This window comes from Tursiops truncatus, chromosome X (assembly GCF_011762595.2).
Source record: "Tursiops truncatus isolate mTurTru1 chromosome X, mTurTru1.mat.Y, whole genome shotgun sequence".
Lineage (NCBI taxonomy): Eukaryota > Metazoa > Chordata > Mammalia > Artiodactyla > Delphinidae > Tursiops > Tursiops truncatus.
Genome location: NC_047055.1, coordinates 110,575,929 through 110,595,389, shown reverse-complemented (window position 1 = coordinate 110,595,389; position 19,461 = coordinate 110,575,929). Strand labels below are relative to the sequence as shown.

General features: G+C 41.1%; 1 protein-coding gene across 1 annotated transcript in view; it reads left to right on the top strand.

The window, feature by feature from the left end:
- The window catches only part of PHEX (phosphate regulating endopeptidase X-linked), a 203,805-nt gene that overhangs the window by 74,599 nt on the left and 109,745 nt on the right, over positions 1-19,461 (top strand). The window contains exon 13 of the mRNA XM_019927702.3: positions 16,441-16,542. Coding sequence (XP_019783261.1) covers positions 16,441-16,542 — 102 coding nt within the window. The remainder of the gene's footprint in view (positions 1-16,440; positions 16,543-19,461) is intronic.

Here is a 19,461-nt window from a genome sequence, read left to right as displayed (position 1 = left end):
GTTCACTTTGGGGTTTCCTTCGTAGCGGTGAAGGCATCCTCCCTCACTCCCCCAAAATACCTCTCTTCCTTTTTCATTGGGGAAAACACATAATTTTACATTACTATTTCCTTGTGACTTCCCACATGCGAGTCTGCACGTGCACACAGCCACATTCATGTACAGTCATATTTATTCACTCACACATAACAATGGGAGTTTTACAAATTTAATTAGAAACGGGAAGAATAGCATGTAGAAAAAGGAGAATCCTTCCACAGAAAGCCACCTAAAGAGGCCACATGGAACAATCTCGTGCCTATCAGATAGTGAGCCAGGGCCTTAATCCATGTGGGACTGGCTGCAGACTTTACTTGAATCAGAGGGACAGGCCAGTGGAGTGAGAGTAGGGAGTTGCAGAACTCTTTGGACGGTGGTTGTCTTTGTTACCTAAAGTAGCACTATCCAGTAGAACTCGGTATGAGCCATGTATGTAATTTTACATTTTCTACTAGCCTTATTTAAAAAGTAAAAGGAAACAGGTGAAATTAATTCTAATAATATATTTTGCTTAACCAAATATATCCAAAATATTGTCATTTCAACAAGTAATTAATGTAAAATTATTAATGCAATAGTTTGTATGCCTTATTTAACACTCAGTCTTTGAAACCCCATGCATATTTTTATAGCACATCTCAGTTCGGACTAACCCCATTTCAAGTGTTCAGTTGCCATGTGTGGCTATTGGACAGTGCCTGTCTAAAGAACTGAAGAGTTCAAGCCCTGCCTGGAGTTCAGCATGGCAGGGCTCAGTCCCTGGGTGAGTGGGTGCTAGTAGCCAGGAAGGTCCCTGAGAAGGTGGAGTTGTTGGTGTCTGACCAACTGGGTTTCTCCGAGTGCTCTAATGTTGAGAGGGGAAGGACTCAAGCAACCCCACACGAGATTCATGGCCTGGGAACAGGGGTGGGAGTTGGAGTCAAGCTAGTACTTGGTGAGGATGTTTCAGATTCTCTGGGATACCAGCTTAGAGGAGGAAACAAATTCTAGACTGTACTCTGAGGTAAGCACCTTGGAGGCTTGGTTCTCATTGGCTCAGGGACCAGCTGGTGTGGAGTCTGCAAGTCAAGGATGTTCAGTGCCTGAAAGGTGCAAAGGACTGAGTCAAGGCGAAAGTCAGGGGTTCCGAGCTCAAATACCCTCACAGCCAGTGAGGAACATTAAATAACGTACAGGAGTAAAGCTGGCTGGGTGTCAGCAAAAGCCAGGGCAGGTGCAGTGATGAGTGACAGCTGACCCTGGGCCTCGGTGTCTGGGACCCAGTAGTGATGAATAGGAATGGATGTGATATTCAGGATTCAGCTCAGGCTCTTTTCATGCCGGATGCCTGCCGAGGGTTGCTCGGTTTCTGTTTTTTGTTTTTTGAGAGAAGTCAGAAATACGGACTTGTATGTGAAATATCCTACATTTTAAATCTTGGCCAATACTTTGGAGGCCAAACTGAATATGTCCCTGGGATACCATTTTGTGGCTTTTACACTAACATTTTCTCTCCAGTTTTCAGACCCAAAGTCATGACCGTGTCTGTCAGAGAACTTTTTAAGTTTTGCAATCTTAGTTAGAAGATCATGCATAGTTTAAAAACACAGCATATTAGCTAATCATTTAACAGGTTGCTTTTGTGGAAAGTTATATGAAGGGTATGAAAGTAGAACTCTCTCAGAGAATCCATGGTGTATTGTCACTGTAAATAGAGATGATGGCTCTCATCCTACTGTGACAAACCCTGATCTGTAGGCTCATGACCTAAATGACAGGAGAGAGATTTAGGGGTATGTGTGTACGTGGGGAGGGATGTCTAAAGTTGGTACTTGTTTTTCTCTTCCATTTTTAAATTATTAATGATAATTTATATCTGTAACGTATGAGTAAATGCCCCAGATAGATATCAGTGTCCACGGTAGGCACACGAAGATCCCAACGATGGCTATATAATGTTTTAAAAATCTGATGATGATAATAAGGTAGCTAACTTTTACTGATATTTACTTGGATGTCTGGTACGCATTCTATAAGAGCTTTCGATGCGTTAACTCATTTAGTCCTCGCGGTGGCCCTGTAATTGCTATTATTGCCCTCATGTTTCCAGATGAGGGCACTGAGGCTCCAAGAGTTTAAGTAAATTCCCCGAGGTCACACGGCCTGAACATGCTTTAGGTGGGGTTCAAGTCCAAACACTCTAGCTTTAAGTCAGTGTTCTGTTCCCTTGCTTCTCTCTGAAAAACACTTGAATCTTCACCATTTTTATGACTGGCATGAGGAGACCAGTCATAATGAAGAGACTTCTTAGTGGCTTGTCCTATAATTGATTCACCCTTATCAGGAAGTTACTTATTCATGTATTAAGATCTTATACAAATAAAAGGCACATATTTCCTATTTCTTAGCATTTTAGAGGTAGGGAACAGTTGGAATAGGTTTTGCTTCTAGTAGCATTCTAATATTTTAAAGACAAATAGAGTGAAAGCTTAATCAGTTTGAGTCTAACCAGGTGACATTGCATTTTTTTGTGTTCATAGAATTTTCAGAAGAAACAGGGAAACAGTAAGAAACAAGCTGATTATCAGAGATTTCATCTAAGAGCAGCATTTGAGGTTCATCTTTGGCTCAGTCCACACACTGAGCTCAGTTTCCAGTATTTCCTTCATATATCATTCTGAGGAGTGATCCCTGATGTTTGGAATGATGACCTAAGGCTCTGTAAGGTTTCTTCATCAAAACAGTCTTTAAAATGTTCACCATTGTTTTGGGTTACTAAGGCAGAAATGTAAACATACACGTCAAAGAAAAATTTTCTATCGTGTTGATGCAAAGGAGAAAAGGATCTTTCCGTTTTATGCTTTGAATTGTAGTTTCTAGAAAATTCAAGGAAATTGGAGTTCCCATTTGAACATTTTGTCTGAGCTAAGTTATTAAACCACATAATTTTATTTCATTATAGATACTCTCCCCAAATTACTTATCTTTATTCATATATCTCAGCTCTGCCAATAGGCATTTTATTGCTGTTCTCTCAAATTATCTGTTTTTGTTGTAGGGTGAACCCTATTAAAGAAATAAATATTCTGATACTTGTTAAAAAGATAAGGAAGACTTTATTCAGGAGTATTGCAAAGGATGTCAAGACTTTCCAAGTAGGTGAGAGAGATCGGGCTCAACTGTGAACATGGCAGAGACAGCTGGGGGTTGGCCAAGGAGCAGGGTGAAGGAGGCAGTGGATGGAAAATGACTAAGAGGAAACGTTCAAAGGTCAGGGGACTTTTTCTGAAGGCAGGCCAGGGTGCACAGATATCAAGGGTGGGGGATGAGGAATCTGACAGATATGGAGGGTGCTCAGATATCAAGTGTGGAGGGGGTTCTCTCTAAACTGACTTACCGGGATTCTTGGTAAAACTGGGCTGTGCGGGCCTGGCACAGGGCTTAGATGAACCTGGCTAAAGGTTGGTCAACGAGAGAGTTTTTGTCAACACTCAAATCAAAGATAAAGTCACTGGTCTCTTATTATACATGAAAACATTCTGTACGCAGAAGGTTAATTTAGTTAAAGAGGAACGAATCTTTTATTATACTTTAGATTGAGATTTTGTTAAGTGAAGAATTAAAGCTTTATTTACTGTGTAAAACAATTCACTGATTTCTCCTGTACTCTAGTAGCTGATTCCTTTTTCTCTTTATGGTAAGGACATCGTTCATGTCCCCAAGTAATGCCATGGATGACCTAGAGTATCGTCCAGTTTTCTGAGTGCTCTGGATGAGCAATTCTGGTAGTAATTCTTATCCCAAGAACGGGTTTCTCCTCCCATCCCATACTGCTGCAGCTGGTGCCGAAGACTTAAGTACCCACATGGGTCCAATTGCAGTGGTGGAGTTTGAACTTGCAACCTCCGTGCACTAGGAGTTCACCTCATTAGTTAGCCAAGATAATTGAATTGATGTACTTCCATTAATATTCAAGTTCTCCAATTCCCTTGCTCACCGTTTTTCTCAGTGGTTGAATAAATGAGATGTAACTCTAACGTTAGTGGCAGAAGTCACTTGAAAGTCAGTGTCATGCATCATAGCAATGCCTTTATACCGAGGGGTTCTTGGTTCCTTACAGATGCTGTTACAAGAGTTGCTCTCAGTATAGCCATTGTACTGATAAAGATAAAGCTCCCTTCAACACAAGTCATGCAAAGTAAAGGATATTCTGTCTGGCTATCAAGTGTCCCTGTTTCCGTTTGCCTAGGCAATGGTGTCAGCTATTATATCAATCAGTTTCTCTGGGTCTTTGCAGAAGATCCGTCTGAATTAAGGCAAAACAAACTGATGTGAGTTTTAAAGGGCTTTTAAAATGCAGTTATAAAATATTGACCTTATTAAGAAATTACATCTGATTTTCTGAAAACTTGCATTAGCATCTCATAGCCCAGTTGTGTTCTTATCATTTGGGGCAAATTAACCTCTTTGTTTCTCTATCTTCCTGTTTATGAATGGTACACAAGGTTTTGCTGCTATAGTAATGCTGTGTAACACTCAGCCACAAAACTTCAGTGGCCTTCACCAATTAGCAGTTGATGTTGATGCACCTGGAGTGGGTTGGTGGTTCCCCTGGGCAGCTCTGCTTATTTTCGCGTGGTTTGTCTAATGTCTGGGGGTTGGCTGGTCTAGGCTGGCTTCAGCAGAGGTGGCCAGGATGACTTGGCTCTACTCCGAGTATTGTACTTCCTTCAGCCTCTAGCCTGGGCACGTTCTCATAGCGATGGCAGAGGTGCAAGTGAGCAGGCGGAGACACGTGAGGCTTCCTGAGGCCCAGGCTCAGGACTGGCATAGTGTCATGTCTGCATTCTGTTCACCAAAGCAAGCCACAAGGCCAGTCCAGAATGACAGAGCAGGGAAATAGACGCTGCCTTTTTAGTGAAAGGTCCCACAGCAAAGAGCATGGATACAGGAATGGGGGTATAGAGTTAAAAGCCATCGTTGCAGTGAATCATAGATAGGGATACAAACAGTACCTACTTCGCTGTTTTGTGACGAGGACTGAGTGAGATCATCCACGTAGAAGGCTTAGCACATGCCTGGTGCATAGTGAGTGCCCAGTGAATGTCAGCTACTGTTACTACTGTGTGCCATGCCTAAGATTAATCATGAAGAGAGAATGCATACTATCTATCAAAGAACTGTGGCAACTCTCCTGCATTGAGATCTCTTCTTGCTAATTTCTCTTCGAAAGAGTGAGTGTGAGGCAGGCACCTGGGGGATTGCTGTTCCTAGTCCTGCATATATGCCCAGTGTAGTAGCTTTTAGTTGGGATAAAGATGCTTTTATGGCTGGTGCCCTAGCCACATTCCAGAACCAGCCCTATCGTTTAATGCTTAAATCTGGCTCATAAGAGAGTCTCATGCAACTACTCAAGGAGCCAAATATAATTTCTATAACAGATCCAGGTTTCACAACTCTCCACGGGCTAAATCTTATTACAGCAAATGTCATAAGACCCCAATCCTGACAGCTGTTTTTAAGCAACCTTTGGTAAAATGACATCCAGCAAAACAAGTAATTCAGAAAGGTCATTGGGAATTCTTTTGAAATAAGCGTGGACACTACTCTTGCCCTTGTCCTTGAGTGTGCTGCCACGATGGTGACACATTTGGGCCGCCTTTCTTGTTTGTGGTCTCTATCTTTGGATAACATTGGACACTGTTGCCTTTGCCACTTATTATCGGCCACAGTCTTGTCAAGCAGATCTGATCAGGCCTGTGGGCTGCGGAGACCCTGTCCTGGAAATTCATTGGCTGAAAGAAAGCACTTAGGCCCTCCAACAGAGCCGAGTTTTGGATGTGACCAGGGAGAATTCCTTGCTGGAGGGAGTTTACCCACAGCCAAAAGCTAGACCATTATGAGACTGGTTGACTTCTAAATATTATTCTGGTTTCTGATCCGTTCCCTCGAAGAGTAGGAAAGTGGGAAACAGAAAAAGATGAGTTAGAAAATCAGAGCACAGTCTCTCTGTTCATATCCAGTAAACAGGATTTTACTCTTATTACCTCCACCCCAGCCTTATGCTTTTTGATAAGAGGACATGGTAAACTGCCCCACCAGACTGACATGCTTTGTAGCATGTCTGGGGCCCAAATAGCTTGACATTTTTTTCTTTCGCCAACATTTTAAATAGCTACGCAAGTTTGTTAATCCTGACAAACTGGTATGATTTGTTTTATCATACCAGCTTGCTTGGCTGCCAGAAACTGAGGGTTTCCTAACTATCCTTAGTTTTTCTGGCTTTACCACTTCTCCCACCTTAACATGGATCTCTTCTTTACTTCTTATTTCAATGCCATTATTATATTTTTATCAGGAGCCAAATCAAAGTTGTTCTCATAAATACAGTATAAATAATGAGTCAGTGGATAGTTAACATTTATTAGTGCATTGATTTATTTAATGTCTGTGTTTCTAGTGAAGTGACAGTTGCCAGAAAGAAAAGTTTTAGGAACTTCCCTTAAATTGTAGCCTATTTCTTCCAGGTTAACCGCATGAATTATTGATAATAATTTTTGTTTTTCACATTCACTCGTCACGTGGTTATAATTTAAGGAACCATGTCTTGCTCTAGACCAGTGAGGAGACTGGAGACGTTTTAATCTTATGTTTTATTAAGATATTACGTATAATTTCTGAATATATTAGAGAGGAAAATCTCTTCAACATTATGCTTTTATTTAAGAATTTCATTAAAATTACTTTAAGATTAATGCATATAATCACCTTGAAGATTGTTTTTCTTCTTCAAGAATTCTATCAGCCTATAGCTATTTCTATCATATATAATATATATGTATATACATATATTAATATTTTTAAACCATTCTTAGCCATCTGTTCTGTACCACGTTGGCATCATCAACCTCAGAATGGACTGGGCTAACTTACTGAGTCATTTGAGTTCCACTGAAGTTTATATTTGGAATAACTGCTGGAATAACTGTTATACATTAGCATGTATAAAAGATATTTGATTAAATTTCATTTCTTTGCTAGATACCCCCTGGAGGTTTTGAAAAACATAAATCAACTTCTATTTATTGAACATCTGCTACATGTATCGTATGAAATCATACCATGTGAAAAATCATATCATGTAAGATGTGAAATCATAAAACTAACAGTGGTGAGATATGAAATCATAAAACTAACAACTTTAAATTTGCAGAACACCATAGGAAGAAAAATTATTTTTCCCTTTTACCTCCTAGGTTCTTGGCTAAGATCCCTCTGTAATGAAAAGACAGATTAACAGGAGAAAGAGAGAGGTTTAATAACATGTATACCTCCTGTATACATGAGAGAGACCCAGGAAAACTGAGTAACTCGCCAAAATGGCCCAAGTCATCACCCTAAATACCATCTCCAGCTAAAGTCAAAAGATGTCGTTGTCGGGGGAGGGAAGCCAGTTATGGGAGGTTACCAGGCAAAGCACGGTAAACAAGGGTAACGTTGTTATACAGATGTAAGTTTTGACTTCTCCACTGATAAGAGTTTCTAGAGATTTAGTCATGACATCTTCCTGGTACAGAGAGGGAGACACCCTCTCAAATGGAGGTTTCTCCTGTAAATGTAAATGTCTCTTACAAAAGAGTAACTTCTCTGTTTTCTGAGCTTTTTCTAATCTGCTGTTCCTTAAAAATAATCAACCTAAAATCTAAAATAATCCTCATGCCAAAGAGGTATGTTTTGGGGTGGCAAATTCTGCTCCCCTTCAACACTTCTTAGTTGCCTTACATATCCATGATCTCATTTGATCTAAATCATGATTCCTGTCTTCGAAGCTTATGGATTTCTTGGGGAGATCAAATAAATATAAATGGCAATTAAATACACACCTATATTGTTCTGAATATAAGCCTAATAGGAACTCAGAGAAGGGACTGAAAGTGTGGGTTTAAGTGTTTGGGATTCATTGGTATGAGGTACGATCTGAGTTGGCCATGTAGGATTTCTTTGTCACCAGAGACAAAGCTTTGAAGGAAACTACAACTGACAGTGGGGTGAACTGACCCCTTTTGTTATCGAGCCAAACTCGATGTGTGGTAAAGTCAATCTACAGACACTGGGTTGTGGTGAAGGGAAGTACAGCATTTATTTGCAGGGAGAATGGGCAGCTAAAGCTCAAAAGACCCATACTCCTTGATGGCTTTTGGGCAAGCGTTTTTATTTTACTTACTTACTTACTTATTTATTTATTTATTTTTTACATTTATTGTACACTTTATTTATGTTATTATTACATTGTCATATATAATGAATTAGTTATACAGCTCACCCTAATGCAGAATCAGTGGGAGCCCTGAGCTTGTTTTCCTGCAACTAGATGGTCCCATCTGGGAGTGATGGGAGACAGTGACACCCGAAGTGTGTTGCTTCTGTCCAGTCTCCTCTGTAGGATGCAGCTTAACTGTCACTTGCCACTCACTGGTAGGGTTTTGATACGAGTCTGCAAGCAGTTGATTTATTATGGTCTCTGTGCAGTCAAACCTCTCTGCTAATGATAATCTGTATTTGCAGCCACTCCCCAGCACTAGCATCACTGCCTCAGCCCCACTTCAGATCATCAGGCATTAGATTCTCACAAGGAGCGCGTAACCTAGATCCCTCACGTACGCAGTTCACAGTAGGGTTGGGCAAGGGTTTTTAAATGCAACATTAGGGGTGAGGGTTGCAAGGTGTGTGATCAGCTTGTGGACATTCTTCTGATTGGTTGTTGGTGAGGTAACAGGGTGATGTTTTGAGAATCTTAAGCATCAGTCTTCTGGTTCCAACCAATCTGAGGTCTGCATGCTTATGGTCAGCAGTTTCCATCTGGTGGGGCTCTGGTTTCTGTAAACCAACTCAAAGATATGTGTCAGATTGTTATCTGTATCCCTTGAGGAGGAACTAGGAGACCTTTGACTCTGTTTTATGGCTGAAGTATTGTGTAAGCTATCGTAACTTTTTGCTTGATTGTTTTGACTTTGTTTCTGCGTTCTGTCACTTCTCTAATTATTAACTGCTTAAATTTGCTCTTTGGAACTCAGGGGAAGGCCGGCGAGACTAAAGCTTTTTTTCCAAACAAGAAGTGGGGGACACGGAGGGGGGGTCTGTCACCAGGAAGGCCATGCAGGGTCCTGCTTGGTTTCACGTCTTCTCAAAGCGGTATTAGCATACGTCCCTTTAAATGCATTAATAGAACCATATTGACCCATATATATAGAACACAAAGTTCCTATGTCCATGTGAGGGGAGGGAGGATAAGGAGAGGTCAAAAGAAGAGCAGGTGAGACAATTTTAATGCACTAAGATAGGAGAATCTCATTAAAAAAAAACCTTTCCTGAAGGGTACCAGATGTATGCATATGTGTATGTGACTCACCAGTGTCTGATGTAGAATGCTGTGGGCAAAACCCTGGAGTGCAAAGAATGAAAAGGGGAACCCACTTTTAAATAGCATTGGTTGAGGGAAAGAACTAAAAACTGCCCATATACTGACCAAATAAACTGTATTTTCTCAGTGTGGGTCCATAAAATCTGAGATAAGTAGATGGCTTAACAAAATGCTGCTTTACATGGAGGGCTCTTACTCTGAATGTGGCAGATTTTACCATAATAATATTTGAGTTAATTTTTGTATGTCATATTTTGATTTTTAACTCTAAATAAATATTTTCTATGGATAACTTCACCTTATGACTTCTACTTTAAGTGATTTCTATTAATGTTATATGCTGGCTGGTTGGGGCATTAGGTCAAGGTTTGGTGAAGAAATAATATTTCTGTCTTCTTATTTAAAAATCACGTCAGGCTTCTGCTGCCTCAGGGAACATGACTTGACTGAAGGCATTGTTATTATGTGATGCTGTAGAGTAGTCTAAAGATAAAAATCAGAAGTGTTCAGTGATTTATCTTCCTAGTTCCAGCATACTAAAATCATTATTTCTCTTATTTGCATTGACATGCCAACCAATGACATTAATCACCTTCAGAGATTTCCCTTGTTCTTAAAGTCTGCTGGGGTAGTTCAGCACCATTTCACAAAAACTGTTATATATTAAATCTGTAGAGTGGTCAAAAAGAAAGAATTGAGAACCTGTGATGAGACCTGGGAGGGGAGTGGTGGTCTCAGAGGACTAGGGCAGAGACCAGCTGAGGCTCACAGGGAAAGAAAAGAGGAAAATGATTACAGTCATCTCTCAGTATCTGTGGGCGATTGGTTCCAGGACTCCCTGCAGATTAACCACAATCTGCGGATGCTCGATTGCCTTATATAAAATGGTGTAGTATTTGCATATAACCTACACACAGTAAGTCCTTTAAAAAGGACTTAATTTTTTTTTTTACAGCAGTTTTAAGTTTATAGCATGGGGAAGAAAAAAAATCTTTCCTCTATCCTTCTAGGTTCTTGGCTGAGACCTCCCTATCATAAAAGGACAGAGTAGCAGGAGAAAAACAGAAGTTTAATAACATGTATATCTCCTGCATACATGAGAGCAAGCCAGGGAAACTGAGTAACTTTCCAAAATGGCCCAAACCATCGCCTTAAATACCATCTCCAGCTGAAGACAGAAGAAGATGTTGGAGAGTGGGGTGAGGGCTGGGGGGACAGTTGAGGGAGGTTATTGAGAAAAGCACAGTAAACAAAGGTCTGCTTGTTATGCAGACTTAAGTTCATGCCTTGCCTTCTCCATCGATAAAAGTTTCTAGAGATTTAGTCAACTTGCTCTTCCTGATACAGAGAGGGAGACGCAGAGGTTTCTCTTATAAATGCAAATGTTTCTTCCAAGAGGGTAACCTCTTGGTTTTTAGCACTTATTTTGTGTGCTCCTTCTTAAAAATAATCAGTTCGAGATAATCCTTAAGCCAAAGAGACGTGTTTTGAGATGGCATAGTCTCTTCTTCAACAACAAAATTGAGAGGAGGGTATAGAGATTTCGTGGAATGGCGATTTCCTCGGTTCTTGCCCTTCTCAAGGGAAAGAATTCAGTCAGGAGGCATAGAGCAGTTTTAAGTAGCAAGAGTTTTATTAAGCAGAGCGAAAGTACACTCCCAAGAAAGGATGAGAGTGGGCTACCTGGAAACCAGAGCAGCCCTGCAATGGGACAGGGTTGGGTGTGTCCTATGTCATTTGATTGTCAAGTTGATTGACAGCTTTAGGTTATATAACTTTCCTGCTAGTATGCAGGCACTTACCCATAAGCACCCAAGCAGAACCCATGGGGTGGGGCGGGGAAGCAAAAGCCGCAATGCTAAGTTATTACAAGTGAGGCGTAATGAACCCTGGGTTACCTCGAGTCACCTTGTAGGTCTTGGTGCGCCTGCGTCAACCTGTGCTGGCAGTTTTGTCTTGCTTGGTCCTGGTACGGCTGGAAACCTAGCAGTGGTCCTTGACCACGAGAGGGAGGATCTCTGGGCATGCTGCAACCACCAGTGTCCAGGTAGGGGAGGGAAAGGCAAACCGTCCAGGATGGGGCAGGACCCTCTCATGTCTGACTAGCTACCTAACACTCCTGCCCCTGACACATGCATAGTTTCTCTCATTAACATCACTCACTTTTTTTTTTTTAAACTGAAGGTGAACCTACATTGACACATCATTATCACCCAAGGTATATAGTTTACCTTAGAGTTCACTCTTGTACATTCTGTGCATTTGAACAAGTGTATGATGACATGAATGTATCATTATAATCTCATACAGAGTATTTTCGCTGCCCTGAAAATTCTCTGTGCTCTGCCTGCTTATCTCTCCCCACCCCCACCCCACAACCGCCGATCTTTTTATTGCCTCCATAGTTTTGCCTTTTCTGGATGTGGTATCATTGGAATCATACAGCATGTAGCCTTTTCAGATTGGTTTCTTTCAGTTAGTAATATGCACTTAAGGTTTCTCCATGTCTCCTCATGGCTTGCTAGCTCATTTCTTTTTAGCACTGAGTAATATTCCATTGTCTGGATGTATCACAGCTTGTTTAGCTGGTCACCTACTGAAGGACACCATAGTTGCTTCCAAGATTTGGTAAGTATAAATAAAGTCGCTATAAACATCTGGGTGCAGACTTTTGGGTGGACATAAGTTTCTATCTCCTTTGGGTAAATACCAGGGAATGTGATTGCTGGATTGTATGGTGAAAGTATGTTTAGTTTTGTAAAAAAGCTACCAAACTGTCTTCCAAACTGGCTCTCCGATTTTGCATTCCCACCAGCGGTGAGTGAGAGTTCCTGTTGCTCCACAGCCTCTCCAGTGCTTGGTATTGTCAGTGTTGTGGATTTGGGCAATTCTAATAGGTGTGTAGTGCTATCTCATTGTTTTAGTTTGCATTTCCCTCATGACATGTGATGTGAAACATCTTTTCTTATGTTTGTTTGCCATCTGTATGTCTTCTTTAGTGAGATGTCTGTCAAGGTCTTTGGCTCATTTTTTAATCAGGTTTTTCGTTTCCTTCTTGTTGAATGTCCGTCAGTACATAAACACAGGTAAACCTCTCACATGGGCAACTACCACAACAGCAGCAGCAACAAACAAATGCACACAACCCAAACTCAGAACCCTCTCTTAACCCTATATCCACTTGTACCCTGTCTTTGCTTTCTCTCTTTCATAGACAGACTCCTCGACTGTGTTGTGCAGACTTGATATCTCCACTTCCCAGTGAGGTCTGGCCTTTGTCTTCACCTGTCTTTGTCTTCCAACATTCTATGTCTTAGAAAATGGTGACTATAATTTGTAATACTGTATTGTATATTTGAAAGTTGCTAAGAGAGTAGATCTTAAAAGTTCTTATCTCAAGGGAAAAAAAAAATACTCTATGTTTGGTTGAAACGGAGCAAGACTCTGCGGGGCCCTCCCTGGTACAAATCTTTTCCGTGTCCCGCGTTTCTTATTCGCAGGAAAAAGGCTTCAGCCTCCTTGACCTTCTCTGAGTTCCCAAGGGCAGCTTCAAACAGTTGCTAAGCAGGGAAGGGAGGGAATGCAGAAACAAAGGAGGAGGAATAAGGAGACAACAGTGCAGCAGAGTCCTGGTTCCTCCTCAAGGGATACACATAGCCGTATATCTCTGAGTTCTTCTGCAAGAACTAAGGCCCCCACCCAGGGGGAGGATGGTAACTCCAGGCTGAGCATAGGATTCCTGGAGCACCGCCCTGTTACCTCACCACCAGCCAATCAGAAGAAAGTTACACACCCTGCAGCCATCACCCCAAATTTTGCCTATAAATACTTCTCCCTGAAAACTGCTGGGGAGTTCAGGGTGTTTGAGCATGAACCACTCGTTCTCCTTGCTTGGCCCTGCAATAAACCTTTCTCTGCTCTAGACTCCGATGTTTCAGATTGTTTGGCCTCACTGTGCGTTGGGCATATGAACTTGTGTTTGGTAACATGGTGATGGGTGTTAACTAGACTTATTATTGTGATCATTTCATAATATATACAAATATCAAATCATTATGTTGTATACCTGAAACTAATATATGTCAATTATAACTCAATTTTTAAAAATGCAAAAAAAAAAGAAAATGGTGGCAGTATCCATCTGGTTGCCTGTGCCTGAAGCCTGGGAATTAATCTGACTGTTCCCACCCTTTCCTCACCTCCCCACAAAATTAATCACCTGGTTCCATTGATTCAGTCGCTGAATCTCTGGCAAATTAATGCACCCATTTCTTTCCATCCCTGTTGCCCCTCCCTAGTTTGGGAAGTTACTGTTTCTCTTTTTAAGTGAAGGTGACAGGCTGGCTGATGTGTGTTGTGTGTTGCTGCGTGATGATGTTGGAGAGGAAGAAGTATTCCTCTCCCCTTCTAAATTCTTCTGGCTGATATAAGAATTAAATTGATGTGATAGAGAGTGACAGCAGAAAATCAAACAAAGTTAAGTAGCATATATGCATGGGAGAGACCAGGAAAAACTAAGCAGCTTGCCAAAACGGCCAAAGCCCTCACCTTATATACCATCTTCAGCTAAAGACAAAAGAAGATGTCAGTTATGGGGCAATACTAGGAAAAGTGCAGTAAAGGACGGTGATTGTGATGAAGATTTAAGTCGATGACTTCTCCATTGATAGAAGTTTCTGGAGATTTAGTCATCCTCCTCTTCCAGGTACAGAGAGGGAGACACCCTTCAAATGGAAATTTCCCTTACAAATGGAGATATTTCTTACAAAAGGGCAACTGCTATTTCGTTTTCAGATCCCTTCCTATGTCTGCTGTTCCTCAGAAAATGACCAGCTTAAAACAATTGATATGCCAAAGAGACATATTTTAGGGTGGCAAATTTTGCTCCCCTACAGTGATGTCATAAAGACTTAGGGGTGCTGGTGACTGCAGAGGCAAATGATCTAGGCCCTGAAGATTTCCTTGTTGTTTTAGCACCCTCCTGTGGGTTTTCTGTTTGAAATGGTCACTGCTGCATCTCTCTCTGTTTTCTTCTACTTTCCTGACATTTTCCTCTGATTTCTGAGGGACACCTCTGTTGCTCCTGGACATTCTGACCTCACAACTGTCATTTACCTCTGAGGTCAGGTCCTGGCTCTGACCCTTCCCAGCTGTAAGAGCTGGAAGAGATCATGGACTCTCTTTCTCTCTCTCTGTCTTTTCAAAAATATTTATTTATTTATTTGGCTGCGCCAGGTCTTAGTTGTGGCGTGTGGGTTCTTCGTTGCGGTATGCAGGATCTTTAGTTGCGGCATTTGGAATCTTTTAGTTGCAGCATGAGGAATCTTTAGTTGCGGCATGCAAACTCTTAGTTGCTGCATGCGAAGTCTTAGATGCGGCATGTGGGATCTAGTTCCCTGACCAGGGGTCGAACCCAGGCCCCCTGCATTGGGAGTGCAGAGTCTTAGCCACTGGATCGCCAGGAAAGTCCTGGTCATGGACTCTCTTGACTCCTAATTTCCTTATCTGTAAAATAAGTGGCTTCCCTACACCAGTGAGTCGTCATCCTGGCTGCACATTGGAATCACCTGGAGGGGCTTTGCAACCTCCCAGTGCTCAGGCCTCACTCTGCAACAATGACATCAGCATTGTTTAAAGCTCCTCCCGCCACCCCCCAACCAGAGACCCCAGTGTACAGACAAGGTTGAGAACCAGTGAACTGGGACCTTTGCTCTTCTGTCATTTCATGTCTTTATCACGCCCCAATCTCAAGTTGAGGTTTCTTTTCTCTTAATGTTTTTACTAAGTTGGGAAGAAATAGCTGTGAAGTACCCCCGCCTCCATCTGCTGTTTGTTCTTATTTACATACAATGGAACCCAGCCCACTGATTTCCAGCTCTTATTCCCTTACAACTGTTATTGAACTGAAAACATAGCTGAAAACTTATTAAACAGAAAAGAACTATTTTGAGCTTTGTGCTGACAATTCATTATAGAACCAAGGAAACATCTAAATTTCTTTCTTTCTAGAATTAACGCTAAAAATGGATTTACACCTCCATAATTTCAAATGAAAATTTTCATTCTGGTGCCAAAGCTAGTATTATATGCTTTCTTGAGTGTCCTATTAGGAAAAATGAAGCATCTGTATAGGAGAATGGAATTTCGATTGGTTTTCACCCATAGACAAGCAGGACCTCCCCAGACTGCTCCATGCGGGCTGCTGAAGTTAAGTGTTAGCATCTCTCTCCCCCAGTCCTCTCTGCTGACCCACAGATGCTGGAAGAAAAGCCAGGGCAAACACATCATCACTGTAGGTGTGGTCTCACTCTTGGAACACTTTGAAACAGGGCTTTCAGAAGACCGTGTTTCTGTAGCAGCCCCCTTGAGACCTAACCATTTTAGACTTGAAATAGCATACGACTTTTCTGAGCTGTCAGAGAGGAGAGAGGAGAGTACGAAGATGACAGAGAACAGCCACGCATTTGGTTTAACCACTGGCATTAATTTGGAGAGAACTGGGGTCTTGACATAAGTGATTCATATTGAGAAGTGTCTAGGGTGCTGGCTCTCCCTGCCTGTTTCTCTGTTAACAGTATCTCTTTCAACTGTTCACTCACTTTCTTCTGCAATGTCTTTCTGAAGTACACAGTACATGCCTTTGCTTTTTTCTCTCAAGCCCTTATTAACCTATTGAAATTAGTTGCAACCTTGATATGGGTGCACTAATACAGTAGCTACAGGTAAGTTATTAGTCATAACCTATGGCGAATTCCTTTCCTCATGTAATCCTTTTACAAGTGGGCCATCACACTGTTCTCAAGGAAAGAAATGGTTAGTTTTCTTCTAGTAATGGGGGGAAAAGGCATTTTCCTGGGCAAAGAAATGCTGCCAGAGCATGGAGTCAAGCTTAAAGGAGCCTCTTTGACACTGTGTTTAGCATTGGACTATTTATTGTGGCCCAGAAAAGCTTGTCTGAAGCTTCTTGGTTTTGACCTGCTTCTTTGGGTATTTCCTTATAGATGGAGGAATTGATTGAGGGTGTTCGATGGGCCTTTATTGACATGCTGGAGAAAGAAAATGAGTGGATGGATGCAGGGACGAAAAGGAAAGCCAAAGAAAAGGTAAGGATTCCTTTTGCTGAAAAAAATATGACTTCTGGTTTTAATGGATTTTCATGCTCCCCATTGACTGTGTAGTGGATTTTTATATTGACTGAGCTGTTGACTCCAAATGACCCCAGAGTTAGCTGTCTGTTTTGGGATGAATACAGAGATTTTATTACCAGGAGGTAAGAGAAAATAAGATCTGACTTTTTCAAACTGCGTTTTCAAACACCTTGTAATTCAGCCTTTCCTTCTCTCCTAATTGCCGTCTGTAAGAGCCACATGGCTTGCTGCCCAGCGAATTTTGCCATTAAACCATCAGTGGCTATGGCAGAATGCAGAGCAGTGGGGAGCCAGGGGGAACAGCTGGCAGAAGAGCCCTCAAGGCACAAAGAAGAAAAACCGATATTAGCTGTGTGTCCTGCTCCGTGCACGATGTGTGCTAATGTCCTCAGGCAAATCCTCTACTGTAACCAAGCAGACCTACTTCCTAACTCATCATTTTGTGCAAATGATCCAAATAGCATGTTTATAAACTGTAGACCAATAGTAGACCATTGCGTAGGAATACAAAAACATTTCCTAATAGAAGCGGACACTTGCTAGGCCTTGTAAACCTTTCTGGCAACAACATAAGGGGATAAGTGAGAAAAGTATTAGCAGCCTTGCTGTTTAGAAGTAAAGAATGGGACCCATCTTGAGTTCTAGGTATTCTCATGGAGCTGGAGCTTGCATGGGTGGGAAACGCCTGCTACATTCTTTTTTTTTTTTTTCTTTTAACATCTTTATTGGCGTATAATTGCTTTACAGTGGTGTGTTAGTTTCAGCTGTATAACAAAGTGAATCAGCTATACATAAACATATATCCCCATATCTCCTCCCTCTTGCGTCTCCCTCCCACCCTCCCTATCCCACCCCTCTAGGTGGTCACAAAGCACCGAGCTGATCTCCTTGTGCTATGTGGCTGCTTCCCACTAGCTCTCTGTTTTACATTTGGTAGTGTATATATGTCCATGCCACTCTCTCACTTCGTCCCAGCTTACCCTTCCCCCTCCTCGTGTCAAGTCCATTCTCTACGTCTGCGTCTTTATTCCTGTCCTGCCCCTAGGTTCTTCAGAACCTTTTTTTTTTTTAGATTCCATATATATGTGTTAGTATATGGTATTTGTTTTTCTCTTTCTGACTTACTTCACTCTGTATGACAGTCTCTAGATCCATCCACCTGACTACAAATAACTCAATTTTGTTTCTTTTTATGGCTGAGTAATATTCCATTGTATATATGTGCCACATCTTCTTTCTCCATTTGTCTGTCGATGGACGCTTAGGTTGCTTGCATGTCCTGGCTATTGTAAATAGAGCTGCAATGAACATTGTGGTACATGAGTCTTTTTGAATTATTGTTTTCTCAGGGTATATGCCCAGTAGTGGGATTGCTGGGTCGTATGGTAGTTCTATTTTTAGTTTTTTAAGGAACCTCCATTCTGTTCTCCATAGCGGCTGTATCAATTTATATTCCCACCAACGGTGCAAGAGAGGGTTCCCTTTTCTCCACACCCTCTCCAGCATTTATTGTTTGTAGATTTTTTGATGTTGGCCATTCTGACTGGTGTGAGGTGATATCTCATTGTAGTTTTGATTTGCATTTCTCTAACGATTAGTGATGTTGAGCATCCTTTCATATGTTTGTTGGCAATCTGTATATCTTCTTTGGAGAAATGTCTGTTTAGTTCTTCTGCCCATTTTTGGATTGGGTTGTTTGTTTTTTTTGATACTGAGCTGCATGAGCTGCCTGTATATTTTGGAGATTAATCCTTTGTCAGTTGCTTCATTTGCAAATATTTTCTCCCATTCTGAGGGTTGTCTTTTGGTCTTGTTTATGGTTTCCTTTGCTTTGCAAAAGCTTTTAAGTTTCATTAGGTCCCATTTGTTGATTTTTGTTTTTATTTCCATTACTCTAGGAGGTGGATCAAAAAAGATCTTTGTGATTTATGTCAAAGAGTGTTCTTCCTATGTTTTCCTCTAAGAGTTTGATAGTGTCTGGCCTTACATTTAGGTCTTTAACGCATTTTGAGTTTATTTTTGTGTATGGCATTAGGGAGTGTTCTAATTTCATTCTTTTACATGTAGCTGTCCAGTTTTCCCAGAACCGCTTATTGAAGAGGCTGTGTTTTCTGCATTGTATATTCTTGCCTCCTTTATCAAAGATAAGGTGACCATATGTGTGTGGCGTTATTTCGGGGCTTTCTATCCTGTTCCATTGATCTGTATTTCTGTTATTGTGCCAGTACCTTACTGTCTTGATTACTGTAGCTTTGTAGTATAGTCTGAAGTCAGGGAGCCTGATTCTTCCAGCTCCCTTTTTCTTTCTCGAGATTGCTTTGGCCATTCAGGGTCTTTTGTGTTTCAATACAAATTGTGAAATTTTTTGTTCTAGTTCTGTGAAAAATGCCGTTGGTACTTTGATAGAGATTGCATTGAATCTGTAGATTGCTTTGGGTAGTATAATCATTTTCACAATGTTGATTCTTCCAATCCAAGAACATGGTATATCTCTCCATCTGTTTGTATCATCTTTAATTTCTTTCATCAGTGTTTTATAGTTTTCTGCATACAGGTCTTTTGTCTCCCTAGGAAGGTTTATTCCTAGGCATTTTATTCTTTTTGTTGCAATGGTAAATGGGAGTGTTTCTTTAATTTCTCTTTCAGATTTTTCATCATTAGTGTATAGGAATGCAGGAGATTTATGTGCATTAATTTTATATCCTGCTACTTTACCAAATTCATTGATTAGCCCTAGTAGTTTTCTGGTAGCATCTTTAGGATTCTCTATGTATAGTATCATGTCATCTGCAAACAGTGACAGTTTTACTTCTTCTTTTCCGATTTGGATTCCTTTTATTTCTTTTCCTTCTCTGATTGCTGTGGCCTTCTACA